At 46.5% G+C, this 16,574-nt stretch overlaps 1 protein-coding gene across 2 annotated transcripts in view; it reads right to left on the bottom strand.

Annotated features, from left to right (window-relative positions):
• Positions 1-14,310, bottom strand: part of RUVBL2 (RuvB like AAA ATPase 2) — a 64,534-nt gene extending 50,224 nt beyond the window's left edge. The window contains exons 1-5 of one of the 2 annotated variants that reach the window (XM_033962006.1): positions 14,205-14,310; positions 12,280-12,328; positions 10,352-10,407; positions 7,343-7,484; positions 7,095-7,224 (exon numbers count right to left, since the gene is read on the bottom strand). In XM_033962006.1, coding sequence (XP_033817897.1) covers positions 7,095-7,224; positions 7,343-7,484; positions 10,352-10,407; positions 12,280-12,328; positions 14,205-14,216 — 389 coding nt within the window. In that variant the 5' untranslated portion in view covers positions 14,217-14,310. Of the gene's footprint in view, positions 1-7,094; positions 7,225-7,342; positions 7,485-10,351; positions 10,408-12,279; positions 12,329-14,198 lie in introns of both variants that reach the window. The other variant, XM_033962005.1, reaches the window with a different exon arrangement.
• Positions 14,311-16,574: the final 2,264 nt, after the last annotated feature.

Here is a 16,574-nt window from a genome sequence, read left to right as displayed (position 1 = left end):
CCGGACCGGTGCCAGTCTGCAGGAAATTTTTGCCGGTCCGCACAGGGCCGGCAAGATTGACTCACTTCAACTTCCTGCCGGTCTGCGCAGGGCCGGCAAGATCAACATCTGAAGTCTGCGCTGGGCCGGAGAGATCTTGGGGAGTCTCCGACAGTGGCTTTCTCCCCTCTCTGCAGCTCTCCTTTACTTCCCAGCGCAGCAATTCACGAAGGCAGCCACGGGGCTTTTGCTGAGTCGCAGCTGCCTTTGATGATGCAACTTCCTCTTTCCTCAGAGGCGGCGCGACCCAACAAAGGACCCGAGGCTACCTTCCTGAATCACTGCACTGAGAAGTAAGGAGAGCTGCTGGGAGGGGAGAAAGCCACTATTGGAGTCTGGGAAGCTGTTGGGCAAGGGGAAACAGGGACAGCTACTACTGAAGAGGGAGAAGGAAAGATGCTGCTAGGAGGGGAGGAGGGAAAGGAATCTGGGAAGCTGCTGGGTAAGGGAAAAAAGGGACAGCTGCTACTGGACCTGGAGGGAAGGAGAAGGAGAGATGCTGCTGGGAGGGGAGGAGGGAAAGGAGTCTGGGAAGCTGCTGGGCAAGGGGAAAAAAGGGACAGCTGCTACTGGAGAGGGAGAAGGAGAGATGCTGCTGGGAGGGGAGGAGGGAAAGGAGTCTGGGAAGCTGCTGGGCAAAGGAAAAAAAAGGGACAACTGCTACTTGACCTGGAGGGAAGCTTGTGGGCAAGGGAAAAAAAAGGGGCAGCTGCTACTGGAGAGGGAGAAGGAGAGATACTGCTGAGAGGGGAGGAAGGGAAGAGAGTTACTGCTGGACAGGAGGAGGAGGGAAGGGAGAATGAAAAAAGGAAGGAAACAGCTGGCAGGGAGATTAGAGGAGGGGAAGGGGAGACACAGGCATGAGAAAGTAGAGAGATTGATGATAGGAAGGGGTCAGCAGAAAAATAAGCAGAGAGGGACAATGATGATAGATCTGGTGTAGGAGAGATAAAAATGAAGAGAGCAGTGAAGCTGGAATGAATCATGTAAAAATGAGAGAGGGAACGCAGGCTGGATGGAAAGGGGAGATGGGCATAGAGAAAAGACAGATACCATATGGAAGGGGGAGAGGTCAGACAGTGGATGGAAGGGGAAGATGCTGGATTGAAGAGGCAGAGAGGGCAGACGCTGGAAGGAAGAGAGTGAAAAGAAGATGAAAGCAGAAACCAGAGACGACAAAAGGTAGAAAAATTAATTTTATTTCTATTTTGTGATTAGAATATATCGGATTTGAAATATATATCCTGCTAGAGCTGGTGTTAGACATAACTGGGGACTGCAAAGCCCAGGCAGTGGCTTAGGGCTCTCTCTGACCAGGGGGCAGTTGCACTCCCCTAACACTATTCCTAGTATTCTGTTAGCATGATATTTCTGTGTAGCATTCTGTAATAATTTGGCTTGTTCAGTTTTCTTGATAGTAGAGGGGATATATGTGAAGGGGAGGGGAGACAGGGGTTTTGTTAATCCTTGCTCTGTATTATTTGTAGTTATAAAATGACAATTGTACAGAATATTGTTTCTTTTTATACTTTAATAAAATACATTCAATATAAAATCATAACTGAGGCTTGTGTGGATGGGATCAGATGATTTGTGGGGACCGAGCTCGCAGAGATGGGGCAGAAACGGGTTTTTTAAATTTTAGTCCTAGTCCACAAAATAATTTTTTTTATTTCTGCCGGTCCACGGGTGTAAAAAGGTTGAAAAATACTGGTCTACAGGACACCAAGTCTTTAATAAACAGTCATAAAGATAAATATGGTCATAAAAACAGTTTGTATCCAAAAGGGTTAATGAACCCGGACCTGACATGGTTCATGTTTCGAAGAAACACTCCTTCCTCAGGGGTTCTAATATGAACAATTAAATATGTATGAACGGATATATGTGTATGAGTGAAAATGGTGACAGCGAAAGAATGTCAAATTAATGCTGTGTGTAATCCAATCATGTGCAAAATTTGGAATGCAATAGTGAACCTTCATAAAAAATAATGATAATAATGTGAGCATAATGGTGAAATAAGGATGAATCAAGTGAAATTTGCAGGAAAAAAATCCATGTATTAAAAGATATGAGGTCAGTGGAAACCAAAAGCCCGGTTAGCATTGGCTCATTGTTAATATAAGAATAGCCTTACTGGGTCAGACCAATGGTTCATCAAGCCCAGTAGCCTGTTCTCACGGTGGCCAATCCAGGTCACTAGTACCTGGCCAAAACCCAAGGTGTAGCAATATTCCATGCTACCAATACAGGGCAAGCAGTGGCTACCCCCATGTCTTTCTCAATAACAGACTATGGACTATTCCTCCAGGAAATTGTCCAAACCTTTCTTAAAACCAGCAATGCTATTTACTCTTACCACAACTTCCGGCAATGCGTTCCAGAGTTTAACTATTCTGAGTGAAAAAAATATTTCCTCCTATTGGTTTTAAAAGTATTTCCCTGTAACTTCATTGAGTGTCCCCTAGTCTTTGTAATTTTTGACGGAGTGAAAAATCGATCCACTTGTACCCGTTCTACTCTACTCAGGATTTTGTAGACTACAATCATATCTCCCCTCAGCTGTCTGTTTTCCAGGCTGAAGAGCCCTAACCGTTTTAGTCTTTCCTCAAATGAGAGGAATTCCATCCCCTTTACCATCTTGGTCGCTCTTCTTTGAACCTTTTCTAGCACCACTATATCTTTCTTGAGATAAGGAGATCAGAATTGAACGCAATACTCCAGATGAGGTCACACCATGGAGTGCAGAGGCATTATAACATTCTTAGTCTTGTTAACTATTCCTTTTTTAATAATTCCTAGCATTCTATTTGCTTTTTTGGCTGCCGCCACATACTGGGCTGAAGATTTCATCATATTGTCTACGATGACACCAAGATCCTATTCTTGGGCGCTAATCCCCAAGATGGACCCTAGTATCCGGTAACTGTGATTCAGATTATTCTTCTCAATGTGCATCATTTTGCATTTGTCCAGATTAAATTTCATCTGCCATTTGGATGCCCAATCTTCCAATTTCCTAAGGTCCGCCTGTAATTTTTCACAATCTGCATGTGTTTTAACAACTTTGAACAGTTTAATGTCATCAGCAAATTTAATCACCTCAATCGTAGTTCCAATTTTCAGATAATTTATAAATAAGTTAAATAGCACCGGTCCCAGTACAGAGCCCTGCGGCACTCCACTGTTTACTCTCCTCCATTGAAAAAAATGAATATTTAACCCTACCCTTCGTTTTCTATCCGATAACCAATTCCTAATCCACAAATGAACTTTGCCACCTATCCCATGACACTTTAATTTTCTCAGGAGCCTCTCATGAGGAACTTTATCAAAAGCTTTCTGAAATCTAGATACACTATATCAACCAGCTCACCTTTATCCACATGCTTATTCACACCTTCAAAGAAGTCAAGCAAATTTGTGAGGTATGATCTTTCTCGGCTGACTCCGTCTCATTAAATTATGTTTGTCTACGTGTTCCACAATTTTATTTTTTTATAATCATTTCTACCATTTTGCCCAGCACTGAAGTGAGCCCTTTTTAAAAATCGGCATAACATTGACACCCTCCAATCTTCAGGTACTACAAACGATTTTAGCGACAGATTACAGATCACTAACAGCAGGTCAGCAATTCCATTTTTGAGTTCTTTTAATACCATCTGGTCCTGGCGATTTATCACTTTTTAACTTGTCGATTTGGCTCAGTACATCTTCCAGATTCACCGAGATTGCTTTAATTTCCTCCGCATCATTACCCTTGAAAAACATTTCCAGTTCAGGTAGATCTCTTACATCTTCTTCCGTAAAGACCGAAGCAAAGAATTCATTCAGTCTTTCCGCTATGGCCTTATCCTCCCTGAGCAACCCGTTCGCTCCTTGATCATCCAACAGTCCCACAGATTCCCTCACAGCCAAATTTGGCTGCCAGAGTCCCCTGAAATCATGAGGGAATGCTTTCTTTACAGCAAAAAGCAGTTACTTACCGTAACAGGTGTTATCCAGGGACAACAGGCAGATATTCTCTACATGTGGGTGACGTCATCTACGGAGCCCCCTAGCGGACGTTCTCGCAAGCAGACTTTCTTGAAGATCTTCAAGCTTGCGAGTGTACCGCTCATGCGCGAGTGCCCCTCCCGCCCGACCTAGGGCATGCGTCTCCTCAGTGTGGCCTCAGTTCAGATAGCTAGCAAAGAAGCCAACCCGGGGAGGTGGGTGGGTTGCGAGAATATCTGCCTGCTCTCCCTGGATAACACCAATATGGCTGTCACGCCTGGAGAAAGCATCCAGACAGTAATGAGAGGTGAAAGTATGAACCGAGGACCAAGTGGCAGCCTTGCAGATTTCCTCAATTGGAGTCAAGCGGACAAAAGCAACAGACGCCGCCATCGCTCTGACCCTGTGGCTCGACCCGGCAGGGAGAGACCAGCCAGAGCGTAACAGAAAGAGATACAAGTGGCCAACCAGGTAGAAATGGTCCGCTTGGAAACAGAACGCCCCAAGTGATTAGGATCGAAAGAGATGAACAGCTGGGGAGCAGTACGATGAGGAGCAGTGCGCTTCGAGTAGAAAGCCAGCGCATGCTTACTGTCAAGGGAACGCAGAGCCACCTCTCCAGGATGAGAATGTGGCTTTGGAAAAAACACAGGAAGAACAATGGATTGGTTGATGTGAAAATCCGAAATAACCTTAGGCAAGAATTTAGGATGGGTACGGAGAACCACCTTATCATGATGGAAGACAGTGAAAGGCGGGCCCGCCACCAAGGCCTGAAGCTCACTGACTCGACGCGCAGAAGTGAGGGAAATAAGAAACACAACTTTCCAAGTGAGAAACTTCAAGTGAGCCCGCGCCAGCAGCTCAAAAGGAGGCTTCATCAGTTAAGTAAGAACCACGTTGAGATCCCAAACCACAGGAGGAGGTTTAAGGGGCAGATGAACGTTAAAAAGGCTCTTCATTAAGCGGGAAACCACAGGATGAACAGAGAGGTTTCCCATCAACAGGCTGATGAAAAGCAGCAATAGCACTAAGGTGGACTCGAATCGAAGAGGACTTGAGTCCAGCGCCAGACAAGTGCAACAGATAATCCAGGACAGACGACAAGGAGGCAGACTGCGGGTCTAAGCGCAGCTGAGCACACCAAGAAGAAAAACGGGTCCACTTCTGATGGTAACACTAGCGAGTGGACTTCTTTCGAGAGGCCTCCAGGACATCCAGCACAGACTGGGAGAACTGGAACGAAGGCATCAAGTCTCGAAGAACCAAGCTGTTAAGTGTAGAGACTTCAGGTTGGGATGAAGCTGAGATCCCCGACTCTGTGTAAGCAAAGAAGGAAAAACAGGCAGTAGAAGAGGCTCTCTGGAACTGAGCTGCAGGAGAAGGGAGAACCAGGGCTGTCAGGGCCACCGAGGAGCTATCAGAATCATGGTGGCGTGTGTGGATTTGAGCATGACGAAAGTCTTCAGAATCAGAGGGAATAGAGGAAACACATACAGAAACAGGTTTGTCCAATCTAGAAGGAAGGCCTTGATCCTGTGGGGGGCATAGACCCTGGAGCAGAAGCAGGGCAACTTGTGATTGAGGGGGGGGACGCGAACTGATCGACATCCGGAGTCCCCCAACGAGCAAACACCTGACGCAGGGTCGAGGAATGGAGAGACCATTCGTGAGGTTGCAGCAGACGACTCAACCTGACTGCTAGGCAATTCTGCTGGCCCTGAATGTAGATTGCCCGAAGGAAAATATTGCGGCGGACGGCCCAATCCCAGAGCCACTCCGATGAACTCGAGAGACTGGGACAGACAGAGGTGAGATTTGGGAAAGTTCACCTTAAATCCGAGACTCTAAAGGACCAAGACCCCGTGCCCCCTTGTTTGTTGATATAATACATGGCAACCTGGTTGTCCGTGCGAACCAGCATCACATTCTCGCGAAGCAGGTGACAAAAAGCTTTCAGAGCGAGAAAAACCACCCGAAGCTCCAGCAGATTGTGTGACAAAGGCGGTCGGCACTGGACCAAAGACCCTGAGTGTGAAGATCGTCCAGATGAGCCCCCAAGCAAAGACCGACGAGTCCGTCATGATGACCTTCTGTGGGGGAGGAGCATGAAACAGAAAACCTCTGGAAAGATTGCTTCAACAAAGGAGTCACAACAATGAGACAAGAGACAGGATCCCGATCCTGGTTCCATTGAGAGGCTAGCGTCCACTGAGGAATGCGGAGGTGAAGTCTGGCAAAAGGAATCACATGAACAGTGGAGGCCATGTGGCCGAGCAGGACCATCATGAGCCGAGCTGGGACTGAGGCCAGGAGGGCCACCCGCTGACACAAGCGGACAATGGTCTCCTGACGATACCGAAGCAAAAAGAACGGAGGCGTACCGTGTCGAGGACCACTCCGATGAACTCGAGAGACTGGGATGGACAGAGGTGAGATTTGGAAAAGTTCACCTTAAATCCGAGACTCTGAAGGAGGAAAATGGTTTGATTCGTCGCTCGCAGAACCTGCTGGCGAGAGGACGCTTTGATCAACCAATCGTCGAGGTAGGAAAATCAGACCCTCTATCACTGGAGGGAGGGTGAGGCAGGGGCCCAGGTGTAACCCCTAAAGCCGGCACCATTCAGCCGGACACCCCTGTCTCACTGAAGAGGAAACCTCAACAGGAGAAATAAGGTTCCAGTCACAGCCAGAATCCAGGAGCTAGTTGAATAGCGACCATCACCTGCTGGGAGATAAGAGCATACTGTAGATACAGGAGGAGTGCCAGCCAACAGGACCACCTGTTAATCAGTTTCTCTATCTCCGCCTGCTGGTCTCTGGATTCATCTGCTGCTGTTGCTAAGGAAAAAGGAAATATTTTTGGGACAGAAAATAAAAAAAATAAAATAAAAAAAACAACAAAAAAACAACACACCTCAAAATCATTGTTCCTTCACATTACATTTCACTTTGAGGCAGAAGAAAAGAAAAGTCCCACCCATCTCCCATCACTCTGAAGCCAGGTCAGCATTGGGCTTCGAGCTCTCTCTCAAGTCAGGCACCTGACTCACTTGATCCGGACTCCAATGGAACGTCTGAAAGCCTGGGTCAGGGCCTCGGTCTTGCTCATTTCCAAGGAAAAGATCTCACTGCCAGCAATGGCAGTGAATGGTGTGTCCAGTCCCAAAGCCTGTGCCATCCCTGCAATGGGTACAGAAAAAGAGAACCATGCTTAATTATACAGCAGGAGCTTCGTCTCTTCTTCCTCTCTGTACCAGATTCTTTTGCAGGAAGACAAAAAAATCTGAAAACAGCATACCCATAGCAATGGCCGTCTTTCCTGTGCCTGGCTGCCCTGCAATCAGCACTGCTCTGCCAGCTATCTTCCCTTCCTTAATCATTTCCAGAATAAGACCCGCAGCCCGGCGAGCAGCCAGCTGCCCCACCATTCCCTGAGATACCTGCAGGGAGAAATGTAGAGAAATCACATACCCAGATTTTGACACTAAAGCCTTCATGTACCTTAGTCAAGCAACACATGGCTGCCAGCACTCACAAACATAAACGTACAAGGAAGCTTCTCTTCATAACATGACAAGTGTCAGCAAAGAGCTCTGCATTCGTGACATGGTGTCCCTACTGCTATTTTAGTCCATAAGAAATGCTCAGCTGTATTTAATTTTATTTCTGCAGATCCTTCAGGAAGGTGGGTTCAAGTAAAGATGACCTTGGGGAAACATGTTCTGACTCTGTTTTGTGTATATGCCCCTAATTCGAATCAAGCAGAATTCTGCCACTGGCTGCCTCTAATCTAGTGGTCATCAAAAACAATAGATAGGAGCATTATAAACGTCACGATCACTTTATAAATTTCCTGAAGGAGCTCAGAACCATAAGATGGTGTGGAAAACACAACCAGGATAAAAACCCTGATCGTTGTTTCAAATGTCTATCATTGCTCCCTTTTGGAGATTTTTATAAAGTTGTTTCATATAGTGAGAAAAATTTTTTGAATAAAAGTGCAAAAATGTTTCTAAACTTGCTAGAGATAATAATTCACAACAGCTTTCTTATATATATATGTATAAACTTTGACTTAACTTTTTTTGAAAAACTCAAAGCAAGTAAGAGTTATCTAAATGCGTGCGATGTCAACTTGAAATTCACAGCTACAGTGGCAACATCAGAAATAGCGTTTTTAGACATATGGATAACCAGGGCTGTGGAGTCGGAGGAAATTTCAGGTACCTGGAGTCGGAGTCGGAAGTATAAAAAAACTGAGGAGTTGGAGTCGGAACATTTATCTACCAACTCCATTTTTGAACTTGGCATACCAATCACGAGCAATTCTTTCAGCTATAGCACCCACTATATACACAGCACAAATGTTGCGAGCAGCTTCTGCGGCTTTAGAACCTTGATTAAAAGCAAAAAGAAGGTGGTGTCGAAAATGCTCATTTCTCTCAACTTGACATTCCATTTTAACGATCTGAAAATTAACCAGTGCTGTGGAGTCGGAGTCGAGGAGTCGGAGGAAATTTCGGGTACCTGGAGTCGGAGTCTGAAGAACAAAAAACTGAGGAGTCGGAGTCGGAACATTTATCTACCGATTCCACAGCCCTGTGGATAACTCTTTATCAGGGTCATTTCCAAACAACCATATGTCGCAAAGTGACAGATAGGAACAATCTTTTGAACTACAGTAGTCATCATCCAAGACAAATTTATTTGGCTGGGGAAAGCAGCAAGAATTGCCTTGGTATCTCTACAAAAGCCAATTGCGGAGGGCAGGGTAAATTTTCCCAACTTTTATAGGTACCATCAAGCCTATATTATGCATCAGGGTATGTACTGGGTCTTCCCTGAGCTCATTGAAAATTTCCCAGATTGGTTATGGTTGAAATGGCAACTCATGTCTCCACTGCGATTAGGTCACGTATCAAGATGCCTAGGCTGTATAAGGATGATATAATTTTATTAGACACATGGCAAACTTTAAAATTTATCGATAAGTTAACACTTATTCCAATCCATAAATCCACGTGTCAGACCATTTGACTGAACTCCAAGATTCAAATTGGTGGGTTTAAGGTCATCTGGAAACACTGGATGAAGGCAGGTATACGGACTTTGGATGATGTTATATCAGATGGTAAGCTGCTTAAATTTTCACGATTGCAACACAAATTTGGTCTTAACAAATTACAAAATTATAGATGGTTGCAGTTATGTTTAAATGATTTTTATTATTCCAGCAGTAAGAAGCAGATGGTTGCAGTTAAAGCAGGCCATTCAGGAGGGGTTTCCTGAAAGGAAAAATCTAACTAATCAGCATATAGTCTGTCGGTCTTATGTTTTCAGGTGGACTTCAGTGGTATAAATTAATATATGGATTTTTGAATAAGAAACCAAAGACTGGTCTGCGTGACATTTGGAGCATTGAGATAAAGCATCAAGTTACTGTGTCTCAATGGCCACGTATTTGGGCTTGGAGGATGAGATGTACGGCGTCGGCATCTATGAGACAGACTTGGTTTTTTTTTGTTACATAGAGCAGTTTGGACCCCAGTTCATTTACAGAAATTAGATAGCTCTAATAGATGTTGGCACTGTCATCTCGAAGTTGGGACATTAGATCATTTACTATTTTATTGTCCATTGATACTTAGGGCTCCTTTTACGAAGCTGCGTTAGCGGTAGTTTTTCGGCTAGCGCAGGGGTAGCGCGTGATTAAAAGTCATGCCCGCTAACACAGCTTTGTAAAAGGAGCCCTTAGTTTTTGGAAATCCATTTGGGGCCAAATTAATAATCTACTGGAAAATCCGGTGGCATTATCATATGACACTGTGTTATTTGGTACTTCCATGAGAGCAGAGTCAAATCTCTTCTAATAATAATAAACTTTGGCTCATTATGACAGGGGTTGCCATACAACAAATTATGAAAAACTGGGATCGTCTAAATTATAATTTTTGGTGGAATTCATTATGCCAAATTTTTAAAATGGAGCGAGTAATAGCCATAAAGCAGAGGCATTTTAAGAAATTTAGGGATGTTTGGGAGCCATTATCAAACACTGTATAGAATAAATATTATTATTTTTTCCCTTTTGTTCATACACGTCCAGGGTGGGGTGGGGGATGGGAATATTTTATGATTTCTTATGCTTATGAATAATTGCTGGATAAAAGGGAGGGGGGATATTTGATGCCAGTTAGAATTTGATGATATATTAAGTGATGTTGAAGTATAAAATGATTGTATCTTATGTTACACTTATTGTGAGTTTTAAAAATGAATAGATTAAAAAAAGGGTGTTCTACCATACCTGTCGAGGTTCCAAAGCATCATCCAATCCCAGCCCCCGAATGTGTGAATGAGCACCTAGGGGAGAAGAATATGGTGCCCTGAATTAGATCATATGATATGTATATCACAGATAGTGGCACAGTCTGAAGCCTGGTGAGAAGCTTGCTTTTTTTTTTTTTTTTTTAAGAAATTACCAATAAAATAAAAACTTCTCTCTCATAACAGTTACAATTAAATCTCAAACATGGTAAACCTACATTTATCAGGCTTTGAAAATATGAGAACTGTTACACTGCTGGAGCCTCTTCTAATACACACAGTAGAGAGCTACACGGGAATCCTGCGAGTATGGAAGAAGTTACTATGGGACTCCCATGGGAGTGTAGTCAAAATCTCTGGTGACTCCAGAATAAGGTTTCAACGCACTGAGAAAAGCAATCGGAGCACCAGAATCGAGACTCAGTATGCCCATAGAGACAGCTGGAACACTCATTGGTTGAATAGTAAATACCATCCAAAAAAACAACACAGGAAGTTGTTGAGGAAACGGAGGGCTGCGAGCTTTGAATCCCACAAGTACAGGTTGGGGATGGAGGAGATTTCTGTGTACTGACTAGGACACCCAGATCTTTTTCTTGGGTGCCAACTCCCAAGGTGGACCCTAGCATAAGGTAACTATAATTTGGATCATTTTTCCCCCAATGTGCATCACTTTGCATTTGTCCACTGATAGGAATAGGGAAAGGTATCTCTTATGTACTATTCCAGAGTTTTGTTTTCAGTCTCCACTTGCTGGTCATAATTGGATATATACCCACTCGTAAAGATTAACCTCTACTGGTCTGGAGAGTGCTAAAGAAGTGTCACTTGTGATTTAGGAGTATCTATGCCAATGATCTGCAACAACTCATACACACTGAACCAGACCTACCTAGAGCTTTGAGTAAATTAACTGCCTAACAGCGATTCAGGAATGGACAAAACCAAACAAATTCTTCTTGAATCCAAACATGAAATTCTGTGTATTCCTAATACAGTGGACAGGTAGATGACTTCAAAGTATCATTTCAGAAGTAAGAACTCCATCTAAAATCACAAGCTAAGCCTCTATATTTTTGTGGACATTTTCTCCAATATGGAAGTTTATTAGATTGTCATAAATTGCTTCCAGATATTCATAGAAATGCCTGGGTAGGCCCACTCTTACTATTTGAAGCTAAGCCGAGTCAGGCCTGACTTGTACCTGGTTGGGAGACCACCTGGGAATACCAGGTGCTGTAGGCTGAGGGGCCCTATGTTGGGCAGAAGCAACATAGTGGAGCCACACACTGCATGGGAGAAGGCAATGGCAGACCACTCCTGTATTCGTCGTGAAACATCACATGGTGGATTCCTCAGTATCTTGCCGGGGATCGGTGACCAACTTGGTAGCATAATCTATCCATACATTCATAGCAAATTCAGTGAATGTTTGTAAAGACCACTTTTCAATCACCTGGGCATTTTTATCCCACCCCCTGCATACCCAAAAGGGTATATGCTACATCAAACTCAGTTTTTAAGAGGACATGAAAGGGCATAAATGTAAAATACAGTAATGTACACAAAAACAAAATGAAGGTATGGAGGCAGATAGGGCAAAAAAGAACAACATAATTGTGCACTATATTGGACAAAGAAATGCTGAGGGGTCTGGAAGGGTAGCAAGTTCAGAGGAAGTCTTGTGCATGCTCTGAAAGGATGCTGTACCAGCATTGTCAGTTATCACCCAGGTGTGCAATCTACTCATCCAGAAACTCATGCAAAAAGCTGGAGGGGTAAGTCCCGGAACTAGCAGGCATCCACACACTTGTGCCCAACTGGGAGGAGGAGACCAAGAGACAGAGTGCCTCAGAAGGGGTAACTGAGGGGAAGAGGGAACAAAGGGCTCAAAAGTTCTTTACTGACCAATGCGCTCTATCCTTGTTACATCTCGCACCTCCGGCACCTTCGTTGTCTATAGGATAAGAATACACACATTACTAGCCATATTCCTTAGTCTCTTCTCTGTCTCCCTCTGTTAAGCACCCCTGTTTTCCTCTCCCACCCTACCCATTACTGTTCCTCAGTTACACACACCCACCCTTTCTTGCTTTTACCATTTTTGTCATAAGTGCAGTCTTTCCTTTCACTTAAAGATGCTACTCTTTTCTAGCAGTCCCTCTCTATCCTTATCTCCTTCTTGCTACCATGCACCCCTCCCTCCACAATCTTGTTAGGCACTTCTCTCTTCTCCCTGTCAGGTGTCCCTCAGCATGGAATGCTGCTACTTTTTGGATTTTTGCCAGGTATTTGTGACATGGGTTGGCCTCCGTGAAAAGGGATACTGGACTAGATGGACCATTGGTCTGACCCAGTAAGGCTATTCTTATGTTTAGTACTCTGCCCCCAATACACCTCCCTCTTCTTCTGTCTATCCTGTCAATCCCCCCCCCCCTTCTTCTCCTGAAACTGAGGACTATGCAGATACAATATTGATTAGTGGGCAGAAATTCCCACGTATGCGTTCCACTCGCTCCCCCCTCTTCATGTTTTTCTCATTCCCCCTCACGCGCTCCCTCCTCTTTCCGTTTCTCTAGCTCCAAGACCCGCGCTCTTGCCATTTTTCTCACTCCATGTCACACGCTCCCTTCTCCCCATTTCTCTCGTTCACCCTCCTCTCTCTATTTCTCGTTCCCCATTATAAGCTCCCTTCTCTCCCCATCACGCACTCCCTCCTCGCCCTGGTTTTCTCGCACCTGTCACACACTCTCTCCTCTTCCCTTTTCTCTCGCTCCCTCCTCTCCCCATTTTTCTCGTTCCCCCTCACACTCCATCCTTTCTCCATTTCTCTCGTCCCCTCCTCTCCCCGTTTCTCTCGCTCCCCATCACGCGCTCCCTTCTCTCCCCGTTTCTCTCATTCCCCGTCACGCGCTCCCTCCTCTCCCCATTTCTCTCGCTTCCCATCACACGCCCACTCCTCTCCCCCGTTTCTCTCGCTCCCCATCACGCGCTCCCTCCTCTCCCCGTTTCTCTCATTCCCCGTCACGCGCACCCTTCTCTCCCCATTTCTCTCGCTTCCCATCACACGCCCACTCCTCTCCCCCGTTTCTCTCGCTCCCCATCACGCGCTCCCTCCTCTCCCCGTTTCTCTCATTCCCCGTCACGCGCACCCTCCTCTCCCCATTTCTCTCGCTTCCCATCACACGCCCACTCCTCTCCCGTTTCTCTCGCTCCCCATCACGCGCACCCTTCTCTCCCCATTTCTCTCGCTTCCCATCACACGCCCACTCCTCTCCCCCGTTTCTCTCGCTCCCCATCACGCGCTCCCTCCTCTCCCCGTTTCTCTCATTCCCCGTCACGCGCACCCTCCTCTCCCCATTTCTCTCGCTTCCCATCACACGCCCACTCCTCTCCCGTTTCTCTCGCTCCCCATCACGCGCTCCCTCCTCTCCCCGTTTCTCTCGCTCCCTCCTCTCCCCCGTTTCTCATTCCCCCTCACATGCCTCCCTCCTCTCTCCCGTTTCTCTCGCTCCATGACCCGCGCTCCCTCCTCTCTTTCTCTCACGCACTCCATCTCTCCGTTTCTCTCATCCTCTGAAACTGAGGACTATGCAGGTACAATATTGGTTACAGTGGGAGGGAATTCCCACCTATGCATTTCTCTCGCTCCTCTCTATATGCCCCCACCCCATCTTTCTCCCCGTCACGCGCTCATTTTCTATCTGTTTCTCTCCCTCATGCCGTCGCGCGCCGCCTCCTCTGTCTTTAATGCTCGCGCGCCGCCTCCGTTCTTTGCACTTCTCTCGTCCTCCGTCACGCGCCGCCTCCTTCACTCTCTCCCTCACATTTACCGCCGTTGCCATGTTGCTGCCCGGTCTGCGTCTCTCCAACCGTCGCGCCGGAAACTGTAGAAGCCGCCCCGCCTCCCAAAAGGAGGCGGGAGAAGAGACTGGGACCGCTGTAGCTATGGAGACAGCCCACCCACCAGGTAACTGCCGAATAGGAAAGAAACCCCCTGACCAAACCTGTACATGCCTCACAGCGACCGAGTTTGGGGGGGAAGGCCAGGTATGCTTTGCGCTTATTACTTTTTGCTGCAGGAAAGGAACTGCAATTCCCAGCATGCTTGGCGCTTATCACCCTGATGCTGAGGGAAAAGGACTGCAATTCCCGGCATACTTTGCGCTTATCGCCTTTTGCTGAGGGGAAAGGGACTGCGATTCCCGGCATGCTTTGTGTTTACGTCAAGACCCAGCATCCATTTGAAGGAAGTTGGGGGGTTAGGCTTAGTGCAACAGCTCAGAGAGACTACAAGTCCCAGCATGCACTATGATGGTGTGATCTACTACTACTACCACCTGTATCATTTCTATAGCGTTGAAAGGCATACATGGGACTGTACATTTAACATACAATAGAGGGTAGAGTTACCATACAGTTCCAGAAAAAGGAGGACGGATTGAGACTAAACTCACAAAGTTTCCTTTTTAGGGGTCTTTTTTGTTTGGAGAGGATTTAGATAAATTGGCTCAGACTTTGACAGATTTTTTTGTGCTAGGAGTCAGCATTTGGAGCACTGATATGCTGGTTCCTGTTTATTTGGAGGCGGTGTGATTTGTGCATGGTGAAGTGAGGTTTACAGAGCTGCCAAATTACCCATTCCAGGAGATAGAAGCTTTGGCCTGGTTTTAAACTTGTAGTGCAGTATTTCTATCCCCTGGTTCTATCTGTTGAAATTGCCAGTGATCTGGAGAAGTAAATTGCTTTTAAAGGTAGATGGCCATTAACTCATTGCCCATCCATGCCCTCCCACTAATGCCCTCTTGAACTTAGGTTAGGGTTACCAGATTTCCTCCTTAAAAAGAGGACATGTGGCCCTGCCTCATTCTGGTCCCACTCACACCCTGTTCCACCTCTAGCCCAGTCCCCACAGAAACCTCTTCTCTTTTTCCATGAGCTTGGAGCGACATCTGGAGGGCCTCTGATCATGCACAGATGCAACACAATGATGTCACACGTATCTGCACATGCATGTGACATCATCACGCCGCATGCTTGAAGGCCCTCCAGACATGGCCCAAAGCTCGAGTATTTTCAAAACCCGGACAGACTGCTGGGTTTTGGAAAATCATCTGGGCACCCGGGCACTCCTCTAAAAAGAGTACAAGTCCGGGTTTTCCTGGACATCTGGTATCCCTAACTTGGGTGCTAAGTTATAGAATCGTGTGTGTACTGACCATTTCACCTCTGTTTTGTTGGGTAGTCAGTTGCCATTGTAGCATGGAAGTTACATTTTGTATTGGTGCCTTTTGGTGCACTATATAGGATGAGAAGGTTGGAGTGGAAGAGTAGCTTAATGGATAGAGCTGTAGGCTGAAAACCAGGGATGCCAAGTTTATTGAATAGTTTATTAAGGTTTATTTACCACCTTTTTGAACAAATTCACACAAGGCGGTGTATAGCAAGTTCAACCTGGACATCAGCAGTATACAGTTATAACAGTAACAAAATAAGTTATAACAGTAACAAAATATATACAACACTACACATCATAGCAAAATAAAACATTGATATGAATTTAGAGTAGAGAGCTGCACGGGAACGGGGACGACGGGAATCCCGCGGGACCCGCGGGCATCCCGCGGGTTCCCCCTTTGGGTCACGGGGATCCCGTGGGGACGCCCCCTAGGGTCGCGGGGATCCCGTGGGGACGCCCCCTAGGGTCGCGGGGATCCCGTGGGGACGCCTCCGAGGGTCGCGGGGTTCCTGCGGGGCTGGATGTACTCAGTCGCGCGGCTCTTCTCCCTACCTTCTCTGCTTGCAGCACAGAGCCGAACGGAAGTCTTCCCGACGTCAGCGCTGACGTCGGAGGGGAGGGAGGGCTTAAACAAAGCTGGATGTACTCAGTCGCGCGGCTCTTCTCCCTACCTTCTCTGCTTGCAGTACAGAGCCGAACGGAAGTCTTCCCGACGTCAGCGCTGACGTCGGGAAGACTTCCGTTTGGCTCTGTGCTGCAGGCAGTGCAGGTAAGGAGGAGAGTAGCCTCGCGGTTCCAGTGGCTACCAAGGGAGGGGGCGGTCCGCCCCGTCACACCCCGCCCCGGTTGCAGCACAGCCGGCCAGGTCCCTTTACTTTTGTGGCACTTCCCCGACCGACCAACAACAGCCCCGGTCCGACAATCCTCCCTGCCCTGTAGCCGCGAATCTAAATTATCTTCTTAC

This window comes from Geotrypetes seraphini, chromosome 10 (genome assembly GCF_902459505.1).
Source record: "Geotrypetes seraphini chromosome 10, aGeoSer1.1, whole genome shotgun sequence".
Lineage (NCBI taxonomy): Eukaryota > Metazoa > Chordata > Amphibia > Gymnophiona > Dermophiidae > Geotrypetes > Geotrypetes seraphini.
The sequence above is the reverse complement of the archived record's forward strand: the minus strand, read 5'-3'. Positions and strand labels throughout refer to the sequence as shown.